Below are 12,230 nucleotides of genomic sequence, written 5' to 3'. Positions count from 1 at the left end.
ATTTTTAAGTTTATTAAATTTTTAAGCTTATTTAATTTTATTTATTTTTCCAATAATTTTTTTAATTTTTTAACAATCTTATTTTGCATATAATTTGATATCAAGTCAAGACACTAAAATCAATATGCAAGACCTTTCAAGTCAATTATTGATACCACAACTTTTAACAAAGACCTGTATTTTTATCCTTAACCATAGATTGAGAGCTCTTGATTCTATGGGTGGTGGTGCATGGTCATTCTTAGTTGGTGGAGCAATTTATCTGGTTAATTCTGTTAACGAACGAGACCTCAACCTGTTAACTAGCTATGTGAAGGTGAGCCTTTGTAGCCAGTTTTTTAGAGAGATTATGGTTAGGTCTCACTTATCCTACACCTCTTAAGTCATTTCACAAAATCGGACTAGAGTTAAGTTCAACAGGATCTTTTTGCCACGCTGATTCTGCCAACCTATTCCCTTGGCTGTGGTTTTGCTAGATAATAGACTGGACAATGGGAATCTCGTTAATCCATATGAGTCATGGGTTCACACTATGCGGTCCCATAGGCACAAGCGTTACAAGCCCACAGGTTCCACCAGTGTGATTCCTTAGAGACTATGAATTTTTATCAGATGTTTGTTGGCAATTGTATTTTTGTCGGCTTGCGTATGTGATAGACTAATAGGGTAGACTAGATTTCCACAAAATATTTAAAAACCAAAGCCAGTTTCAATGAGTGCTTCTTTGTTTGTTGCTGACATACTACTCCCATGCCACTTGAGATTGTATTTTAGTGGTGGATTTAAAGAGAAGGTTGGAGTAATCATATAATTTTATCTTGTTAATTTTCATGATTGTTTTGTAAGTTATAAAATGATATAATTTTCCTTCAAAATAATTGTTACCTGTGCATTCATTTGAGAAAGGCAAATCTGTGCCCTAACACCCATCTTAATAAGAAGGCTCCATCCAGATAAAAATAGGAGAGGCCACCATTGAGGATAAATTGTTTTATACAAACGCTTCGAACAGCACATGCACACAAGCAGGTCATTCTGTACCCTCTACAATCACTGCAAACAGCACCCTCCATCTGCAGATCATCACACCTGGGAAAAGGAAAGCTTTTTATCCATATTCCAAAGTTAGAGAACAAACTAAGGGAGGGAATGGATAATATTCTGAGGAAACATGAGGAAAATGTGATATTTAAAGTAAAATATTGGAAAATTCCATGGCACAAATCTGGATGAAAGGGACACCTCAGCTGCTATTTCATTTGCTGGGTCAAAACATTATGGCAGAATAGGTGAAGCTTTTCAGAACATGGACAAACCCTTTTGCTCTGAGGATTGTTTGGGCTCTCAAAATCAAAGGCATAGAATACGAAACCATTGTTGGAAATCTCTTCAACAAGAGCCCTCCGTTATAATCCTGCCTACAAAAAGATTCCAGTGCTTGTACACAATGGAAAAACTGGTGATGAATTGCTTGTCATTCTCAAAAACATTGATGAGGGAAGGAAGCAAGCTCCCCTGTTGCCCAAGGACCCCTATCAGAAAGTCAGGGCATGCTTCTGGGCCAAATTAGGTGACAAAAAGGTTGTTCTTTCAAGTTTTTCCTCACTTGAAACAGCTTTGAGAAAGGCTTTATAGTTTGCTACATGTGAATTTGTTTTGGTGTAGGGTTTGACATCAGTCCAGGGTGTCTTCATCAAGCAAGGGAAATAGCAGGAGGAAGGCAAAATTCGACTTATGGAGACCCTGAAAAATTCGTGGCAGGAGGACACCATCAGATTTGTTGATCTTGCATTAGGTTGGCTTGATAACTTGATCAGCATATTGAAGGACATTGCTGGCCTGAAGATTGTGCATGAGGAGAGGTTGCCATTGTTGTCTGCATGGATACAAGATTTTGCAGATGCTCAGATAATTAAAGATAACTGGCCACCTCAAGCCCAAATGCTTGCCAATTGCCATGCCCTTCTTGATGCCAGCTGCACAGCAGCAGCATCTAAATGAACCAGTTCATGATTCCTGCCATGAACCTCTAGGATTAATGAAGTAGAATGAATAAGAATCAGATACATATCATATTGCATATCAATGTGTGTATGTGTGCAAGTGGAATTTTCAAATAAGTTTGTATTTGAAGTACCATAAAGGGAGGGCTCTGTGCTCTATTTCTTTCCTATTTAAGAACTCCTTGCAAGTATCATTATTAGAAAGCCCTGTCCTCAGCTATTTTGAGTCTGAGACAAAAATTGCATTTCAAAAAACAAAATGGTTTTCATATTGATATTTGATATTGAAGAGCTCACAAAAAAGTTTGACATCTGGCAAATTACAAATGACAACTTCAAGCCTATAACTCAAATCAGATTTTAACACCATGAACAGTATGGTGCATTTTGCAGAAATCAAGTCCAATCCAGTAAAATACTGTCTATGACGCAATAAGGTACAGAATTGCAGGCAAAAGGCTCTTTTAATTTCCAAAGCAAGAAATGAACAGGGGAAAGAGAAAAGAATCATTATTGATGTAATTGCTGATGACACACCTCTAGCAACAAGTACTACATACAATGCCTTTATGATAATGTAAAAGGACACAGAATTTCAAACATTTCCAAGAAATCAGGAACCAGAAAATGGGAATGGAACTCTGACCACCTTGACTAACTCCTCGACCTTTTCTTAAACTTCTCCATGTAAAGGACATGCATAAGGAAGAATGTGAACAGAACCAGAAAACGATGAATCACGAGTTAAAATGCATATACCAGATACCTAAAAATCCAACATCCTTCCAAAAGGAAAAACAAAAGCACATGAAAAGAAAATGCACATGAATTTGCAAACTTACTTTGCTTTCCTTATTTAGTTGCTTTCTCCATTAAGATCAAACCCCCCAGTATCAATTAGGCCAAATCTCAATGTTTCTTATACTTCTCAATTCTACAACAAAAAAGAAAATGAACAACGTGACAAAAAGAACAAAAAAAATATGAATGTAGGAAAAAAAAAAAATCAAAAGTAGCCTAAAAAAAAAAGCATCTAGAGGAAGTTGTGTGTTTTAGTTGTTTATAGAATTTCTTTATTTCAGTTCCCTTTTCTACATACAATGAAAAGGGACAAGGTTACTCCTCAATTCCAGAAGCCTGAGAATTTTGTTTACGGAATTTGCTTCATGTGATCAAATTCATTCAAATGAAAACACTACATAGTCTAGCTTCTCATCAAGTAATTTCCAGGTGTGAGAGTAACTAGTTAAGGGGTGACTCAATAAGATGTAATCTCAATCATAACTTTAATTAACTTAAAATATCAGCCATATTCCAAACTTAGGGGCATATATTTTCTTACTTGAGCTTCTGCCACCATTGGAAACTTCAGGTTATGACAAAGGGATTTTGACAGCTGACTATCTCGGGACCCCAATTTCAGCTAAAATATTTCAAACAACTTTATGGTGTCATATGGGAACTTGAGAGGTAAGTTGTACTTTGATGCTCCGAATACTCCTGTAATAAAAAAGCTGGGTATCAAAAGATTCAAAACATCGAACATGATCAAATAATGGCATAATGTGAAGCCAGTCTGACCTTTCCCAATATGGGCATCCATATGATACATAAAAAAATGCTCCCTTTTTCTTCCATTGTCAATCTTGTTCAATCATTCAAAGATGTTATCATATCCCTTACCAATAATCTCCACAACTACAGGCTCCATCCTTGAACACATGAAAGCGATTGGCATCTCTAACTAATAATTCTCTTTGCACTATCTTTGATATGTACTTGGTCACAGTGTGGCAATCCTCACAAACCCGAAGATTTTTCATTACCTGCAAAGGGGTACCTGGTTTAGTATTTAACAACCCAAATGCTATGGCAAGCCTTTCACTGTGCCCACAAAGTATGTCTCTCTTCTCATCCTCATCAATGTCATGCAGTACAAATTGCAAATTGGCAATATAACCTTCCTTAGCCATCAAGCCTGCAAGCATGCCTAATAACTTATTAACCTCTTCAAACTGTTCAAAGAACTTGGTCCCAGTGCCAAAAACATAGACCTTGTTTTGAATTTCCATCCAGCTACATCCAGGGTCTTTTTTCAATCCTCTAGCTTTGATCGATTTCCGTATTGAGCGCACTTGATCCCATTTCCCTAAAGCTGCATAAATATTTGAGACTAAAACATAATACCCAGTATCATCTGGATTCAATTCGATGATCCGTTCTGAGACACGTTCTGCAATCTCAGTGTCTCCACTCATCCGACAAGCACTAAGTAAAGCCCCCCATATACTTGAATCTGGCTTCAATGGCATGGAAAGGATGAAATCCTCTGCTTTATCTAAAAGAGCAGATCGGGATAGAAGATCAACTACACAAGCATAGTGCTCAATCCTAGGCTCAATTTTATAGTCTTTCTTCATCCGGTGAAAGTAATTAAGACCTTCTTCTACCAAACCAGAATGGCTACATGCAAAGATGATAGCAACAAAGGCAACATGGTCAGGAACAATACCAGCTGCTTCCATCTCTCCAAAAGCTCTCACAGCTTTCTTGCCTTCACCATACATACCACATGCAGAGATCAACGCTGTCCATGTCACCACATCTTTTGTCTTCATAAGCTTGAATACTTGAAATGAATTCCTTAAACTACCACATTTGGAGTACATTTCAATCAATACATTACCAACTGGAACATCTGACTCCAAACCCAATTTGAAAATGCAGCCATGGATCTCTTTCCCTTGTCGTTTGGCAGCAAGTAAAGAACACACAGGCAAGATGCTTAACATCGTAGCCATATCTGGTGTCACTCCTTCAGTCCTCATTCGACTGATCATTCTCAATCCTAAATTACAATCCTCAGAATGAACACATGAGGCAATAATAGTATTCCATGTGATTATATCACGGGCTTTCATATTCTCAAATACTTTAAGTGAATCCCCCATTTCTCCACATTTGGCATACATATCCACAAGAGTGTTACTCACAACTATATTTGAATTGAATCCCATTTTTGCTAGATCACAGTGAAGTTCCTTCCCCAGGTGTAGGTCTCCTAATTGAGTGGACATAGATAGGAGCATCACATAAGTGACTGAATCTGGTTTCACATCGGTCTTCATCATCTTAAACAACTTCATTGCTTCATCAAAACTTCCATTTTGAATATAAACATTGATCATTGAGTTCCATGACACAGAATCCTTGCATTTCATTCCAGAAAAAACTTCCTGTGAAGCCAATAAATTACCACACTTTGCATACATATTGATAAGAATATTGCTCGCTGTAGTATCACATTCATACCCACTTGTGATCATGTAGTCATGGACATATTTTCCAAATTCTAAGTCCCCTAGATGACCACAAGCTTGAAGGATGGATGTGATGGTCAACAAGTCTGGTTTAAATTGATTCACCATCTCCATAAACAATTTGATAGATTCTTCATACAACCCCACTTGAGAATACCCACAAATCATTGTGTTCCAAGAAACCGCATCTCTAAGTACCATCTTATCAAAAATCCTTCTACCATCTATTAATCCATTAAACTTGCAGTACATGGAAAGGAGCCCATTGTTCACAATTACATCCTTTTTTATCCCAATCTTTTCTATCAATCCATGAATTATATCACCCTCTTCAACAGAACCTAAACCTCCACAGGCTCGTAAAACACTGGACATAGTGTACGAATCTGGCACCACACCAAGATTTCTGAAACGATAATAAATTTCCAAAGCTTCATTCCAATACCCATTTGCATTATACCCCGAAATCAGACTATTCCAAGAAACAACATCTCTAAGAGGCATTTCTTCAAACACCTTACGCGCCTTATCCAAATCATTGAACCTACAATACATGTCAATCAAAGCGTTCCCAATATACAAATCCGAACCAAAACCCATATCCAAAACACGATCATGAATGCTCTTAGCCATCTCAAAGTCCAATAACCCGGCACAGGCATTGATGACAGAAGGGAAAGTGTAAGTATCAGGCTGAAGCCTAATTCTCTGCGTTTCAGAGTATAAACTAAGAGCTTCGGAGAAAAGCCCATTATGGGTTAGTGCCCTTATGATTGAATTCCACAAATAAACATTGTTTGAAGGAGAAGCAAGTCGAAAAACAGAGAAAGAAGAAGTGGGGTCTCTGAAATGAGCGTACTTGGCAATGAGCTTAGCGGAGAAGATGACAGAGTGGTGGAGACCCAAAGTGATGATAAGGGAGTGGAGTTTGTGGAGCTGTGTAGTTGTTGCTGCTGATGCTAAAGCTCTTGAGATCGAGGAAAAGAGGGTTTGTCGTGAACATTCATGTAAAACCCTGAGAGTTTTCATGACACGAGAAAACAATTTGGTGGATGTGTAAAACTATAAAATTCTGAGATTATTGCCTGTTAATTATTATACACGAATCGATGGCACACATCTGCAATCAATTCGAACCAGTGAAAGACAAGAAAAACATGATCGATGAGAATGAGTTCGAAACAAGAAATTAAGGCTATGTTTGGTAGCTTTCTTCGTTCTCGGTTACCTATAATAAAAAAATAGAAAAACACGTTTTAATTCTTAAAGAGTAGAAATGTTACCGGATAATATTTTCTTTTATATATATATATATATATATATATATATATATATATATATATATATATATATATATATATATATATATATTTTACTTATTTTCTAAAAATTATTTTAAAAAATAATTATACACATACCTAAAATATTTTAAAATAAAATATTATAGATAAAAAAAAATTAAATACATTTAAAAACATTAAAAATAACTTTAAAATATTTTATATTTTCAAATAGACTTTTGTTTTATAAAATATGAAATAACAGTTTTCAAAAATTATTTTTTAAAATAGTTATTAAATAAGTCCAAAAATGATATATTGAATAAGATACAAATAACATATATTTCATCCCAATAACAATACAACTTTTCCGCAATGTGTTTGCCAATTTCATTAATAAATGTAAAATTAAATTTTGTGGTCATGATAAATTAGCCAAACAAGATAGTATAGAATCATTTATTAAATGATTGAATTTTTCTGCTTTCATGTTATGTAGTTAGTAATTCGCAAACTTTGTCTCTTTGAAATAATAACTTTGATATAATATATAAGAATTCTTATAGATTTATATTGAAAAAAAAAGTAATAGCTTTTAAAATTATTTTTTAAAAAAATTGAGGTATACTATAAAGAGATTTTTAAAATCATAAGATAAATCTATTCTTTTTGAAAAAGATATTTTATTTTTATATAAAAATTTATAATTCTAAAAATAAAAAATGGGAAGTATATGTAAATAGATATTTAATTATTTAAATCATTATGGTTACATCCAATTTTTAGTCCAAATAAATGATCAAATTCATTTAAATTCTTTTTCCTATGAAACAATTAAAAAAGATTTTCATAAATTTTAAAAATAAAATTAAAAAGGAAAACTCAAGAGTATTAGGAAGTAGAATGGATTTACAAGTGAGTCACATAGGCGAAATAATTAGGAAATTAAGAATATCTTTGAAAAGCTTATTTTAAAAGCAGTTTTTATTCTTAAAAAAAAAAAAACATGTTTGGTAATTTTTTTCCAAGGTTATTTTAAAAGAATTATTATATAAATATAAAAATAATTAAAAATAAAACACTACAATTAAAAGTTGCATTTAAATATTTATAAAAAAATATAAGTGTAGACTTTCTATTTTGTCCTCTTGGCACATTTCATCCAAGATTGTCTTCCTAAATCATTTGTTACCATATTGTTCACTTATGGTCCTTGTGAAACCAAAGTTTGGTTAATCTTGATTTTGATGATAATAAAACAAGGTTTAGAACTAATGATCATATTTCAAGTGTGATTAGGCAAGACGACTTCCAAAGTGGCAATCCAAAGACAAATCAAGCCAAGGAGAAATCATGAAGAAGAGGACCACCTCAAAGAGAAGAGTTTTTCAATACCAAAGTTTCTTAAGATCTCTTTGTAAGGTTGTTGGTGCACTAAGACTTTCATGCATTTCATTCTTTATTTATGCACCAAAATCATTCAAGAGTAATATTGTTTTAAATATCTTAAGAATTGGATATTTCATGTTTTCAACTAAAACCTTGTGTTAAATGATTTTCAAACTTGTGTTAAAAAGTTTTAAGTTGACAAAGGTTGAGTGTTGAGCAAAAAAAATGGGTCAACCAGTCGACCGGTTGTGCTTGTTCGGTCGATGACCGGTTGAGGGAGGCCAAAAAGTTTCTCTCTCTCCCAGTGGTCTTCTCTTCCCGGTTAAGGTTGAACCTCAACCGGTTGAGGTCCGATTGAGGCCTAACGGTCACTTTTCCTAACTGCTAATCAACCGGTCGACCCCTAGCTAGACCGGTCGAACCCCCAACGGCTAGTTTGACTTTTTTCTTCTATAAAAAGGCTCCAATCTTCATTGTTTCATAAGTCTAACCTTCCCAAATCATTCTTGAATATATTTGAGCCTTGGAAAAGTGTTTTTGAGTGCACCATTGTTTCATAACTTGCATATCTTTAGTGCACCATTCAATCCTAGTTTTTCTTGTATCTTTGAGTCTAAAGTTCTATTACTAGGATTTTTGTGAGATCATTATTTGTATATCTTTGAGAGGAATTTTCTCAAGTGAGGGGTATCACTTGAGAGGTTGTTCAAAAGTGGGATAACTCTTGAGAAGTGTAAAGGGTACTTGGAGCCAAAAGTCCAAGATGGTGAATTGAAACCATAATCCAATTGTAAAGAGATTGGAAGCTTGGTTGAAGCTTCAAGATAGTGGAACCCTCACTCAGTTAGGAGGTTGAGAAGAGTGGACGTAAGTAAGGAAGTGTCGAACCACTATAAACTCTCGTGTTTGCACTCTCTCTTCCCTAACTCTTTTAAATTATATGCAATTGTGTTTATTTTGTTTATTATATATTTGCATATAATTATCTCTTATTTTTTCACTTGTTTAAATTTGTGAAAAAGAGACCATCACCCTATTTACCCCCCCCCTCTAGGATGATTACCATAGTTTGGATTAGCCTCAAATTCCTAATAGTCCTTTTTTTAGCCCTTTTTGAGTTCTCGTTGGTAGTCCATCGTGACTCTCTTAGTCACTATCTTTGGAGATATTTTGAGTGAGACTCTTTAAGGATCTTTATTGTGATTTTTGAGTGACCTCTTATTTTTTTAAGGATTTTGTTTAATTAATTGAGTTTCTTTTAGTGTATTAAAATTTGACTGATTTTTCTAGGACATGGTTTTCATATTGAATGCGTTTGGATCGATTTTGATCTTTGTTTGTGTGTGGATCATTTTTTTGATGTGTGATAGATAATTTGATTTTTGTGTGCATGAAATGGAAATTGTGATATTTGATTATTTTTGTTTGATCGATTTTTTCAATTGCTAACTACATGATTTTGATTTTAAATTTTTGGTTACATAAAATTTATTTTTAACTTTGAATCACATGCATTAAGTATTTACTTTTTGCATGAAATGAATTTTAATTTTTGTTAGTGTATGATTTGCCTTAACATAGATTTTCTTTGTGAGGTCACATGAGTAAAAGAATTAGAAGAAGCTGGGACGAGAATTCTAGAAGAAAAAGGAGTTTTGCAAGATGAGGTATTCATAGGGAAAAGCATAAAGACCATTCAGGTAAAAAAAAAGTGTGAACTAGTGGCATGTTGGGCGAGTTGGAAAATTCAGAGGTGATGTGGAGCAATTAGGTAGTTGGTGAGACATGGAGATGAGTTTTGACCAAAAATAAGTGTGGACCCGTATTTTTCATGTGCGTTCCCACACGAGACTCACTTTTAATTTATTTGGTGAAAATTATGATTTTTAGAATAGACTTAGAGTCACTACTTATTTTTATTTTATTTTTAAAGAGAAAAAATAAAATAAGAAAGAAAAAACCTTTAAGTGTGACTCTTGAAGGAAAACAAGTTTGTGAGAAACTGAGTTTAGGTTCGAGGGTCAAGTTACCTATTGGGAAGATACGGTGAAAGACCATAACACCCCTTAAACCCTATAATGAGGTCTCTATTAATCAAGGTGAGGCGAATATGGCAATTGATCAATTAATCATTGAATACCAATAAATGAGAATCCTGAAAATAAAAAATGAATAAGCAAGAAAAATTTGAGGATAGTACCTTAGTTGCAAGTTGAGTGCTATCATAAAAACAAGATTAGCTCAAATATAAAATAATCACATGCATGTCAAGGAGTAGGCAAAATCAATCAAACATAACAATCAATCAACCAACGAGAGAATCTCATATGTCAGGCCTCACCAAAGCCCAATTGATTTTGTATGAATGAATCCGATAAATCCCATTATCTTTGGAATTACATAATTTTATTCATGCTTAAAAATGTAAAAAAAAATTGAAAATTATTTTAAAATCAAATAAAATTTGTGAAAGTGCATGCCATATAGAAAATGGTAGCAAAATGTTTATTAAAATTGGATTTTTGGTGACCTAAAACTCTATGAAGAATGAAAAATTACGGTCTTGAAATGATAAAATAATAATAATAATAATAATAATAAAATAAATAAATAAATTACTTTTTTGGAATATCGATTTTTGAAGGCATGAAGAATTAAGAGGATAGAAATATGTGGCCTATGGGGAAAAATAAATTGCATGCCAAAGGTGGCCACGCAAGCCATGTGATAGTAGTGTCATGTGCTTAGGTATAGGTGGTAGAGTTGGAAAAACAAGCTCTAATGCATCTTGCTCATCAATCATTGTAGTCAACTTTTGAAGTCATGTACATCATCTCAGTAGCCACATTACCAAAACATTTGGACATGCCATTGAAACCCAATTCAAATCCCAAGACACCAAACTCTAAAAGGGTGATGTTGTTGACAACAAGCAATTTTGATTCATGATGACGTGGTCCACAGAGAGTATCTCTCTTTGCTTAAACACAACAACTTGCTCAGTTTCACAACAACCTCTTTCAACTCGGGCGACCAGCTTAGCATGCTACACAACCACTTCTCAGAGAGGTGTTCAGTTCATTTGAACAACAAGGATGCTTCCCAAACAAGAATTCAGCATAACTCGACTCAACGAATTTAATATATATTATCATCAATTCATTCTTCAACTCTGCATGATTGTATAACCAAAGAACCTCATAAAAGCATCACTCCATCATTAATCATTAGTTGGTAAGCTGAATCAGCTCATCAAGGCATGTTCCTTCACTCAACTTCGTCACATTATGTGCTTGCAAGTGGGAAAGATGGAAAGAAGCTAATGGGACCATATTTAGTTGGTTGGGATTTCTAAATCTCGATTGGTTTCAGCACACCCACCTATCTCCCATACAGTGGCCTATGTTGTTGAGGAACCATTTTCATGTATTCCATCATGGCTTCCTTAGCGATAGGTTCATGAGTAATATAGTTGTGTCCAGATTGAATTTCGAGCATCTATAGCTGTTGCCAACATGAATTCTTCCAAATATTTCACTGTTATAAACAAGAATACCACCGGATTAAAAAAGGCTACGTGTTCTCGAGTGGTGCACCGAAAGTTGTACATGCAGAAACTTCATGCACGTGAGGCCATTTTCAAGCTCATGGTGCCAAGATCTGAGGTGACGACTCGACGATTGACCCGTCAAGCAATGTAGCTCCCAAATTGAATGATCACTAGAGTCAATCGAATAAGTTGAATTGGAAACATGAGCAAAAAGTGTCATGCCCGAAACTGGTAGAGTTGGGGCTTCTTGGATCTCCAGATGTGACCCCTTCAATCTCGGTACAATCATCTTCTTCATCGGAACCCCACTTACTTTCCTTGTCACACCTCTCGAAGCCATCAAATGCCCCATAGGTAATGGGAAAGTTGCCACTAAGGTAAAGAATGGAAAAGGCTCGCAGGTGCAGCGGTTGATGATGAAACCGTGCACAGTAGCAACTAAAACCTGAATATCTCAATAGTGGCATGGAAACAGGCTAATAAGCGAAATCCAACACCATTGTCGTTGGTAGAAGTTGCATCATTCCCTGTGTTTTGTACAAGTGATGTGGAAGATAATAAGTTTTCAATGATTTCCATGGCTGGATTTTCAGCTCCTGAGCATAAATACCAAGCGTCCGTGTCGACTTTGGTCCTTCAAATACTAGTGAGTCTTGATTTGCAGCAGCTTGCGAAGAAGACTTCTAAC

General features: G+C 34.9%; 1 protein-coding gene across 3 annotated transcripts; it reads right to left on the bottom strand.

The window, feature by feature from the left end:
* Positions 1–1,090: 1,090 nt before the first annotated feature.
* LOC100248788 (pentatricopeptide repeat-containing protein At3g03580) lies at positions 1,091–6,572 on the bottom strand. 3 transcript variants are annotated; one of them, XM_002264158.5, is made up of 4 exons: positions 3,585–6,572; positions 3,346–3,503; positions 2,846–2,937; positions 1,091–2,016 (listed from the first exon to the last, which is right to left on the bottom strand). In XM_002264158.5, the coding sequence occupies exon 1, from the start codon at positions 6,350–6,352 to the stop codon at positions 3,683–3,685; it is 2,670 nt and encodes an 889-aa protein (XP_002264194.2). In that variant the 5' UTR covers positions 6,353–6,572; the 3' UTR covers positions 1,091–2,016; positions 2,846–2,937; positions 3,346–3,503; positions 3,585–3,682. The 3 variants fall into 3 exon arrangements, with proteins under 3 accessions (XP_002264194.2, XP_010661156.1, XP_019080964.1); XM_010662854.3 differs by having other exon boundaries at positions 3,346–6,572; XM_019225419.2 differs by lacking the exon at positions 2,846–2,937 and having other exon boundaries at positions 3,346–6,572.
* Positions 6,573–12,230: the final 5,658 nt, after the last annotated feature.

The sequence above is a fragment of the Vitis vinifera genome, chromosome 15 (assembly GCF_030704535.1).
Source record: "Vitis vinifera cultivar Pinot Noir 40024 chromosome 15, ASM3070453v1".
Taxonomy (NCBI): domain Eukaryota; kingdom Viridiplantae; phylum Streptophyta; class Magnoliopsida; order Vitales; family Vitaceae; genus Vitis; species Vitis vinifera.
The sequence above is the reverse complement of the archived record's forward strand: the minus strand, read 5'-3'. Positions and strand labels throughout refer to the sequence as shown.

Coding starts and splice junctions, on each gene's coding strand:
- LOC100248788 (XM_010662854.3), bottom strand. CDS start 6,352: ATGAAAACTCTCAGGGTTTTACATGAATGTTCACGACAAACCCTCTTT.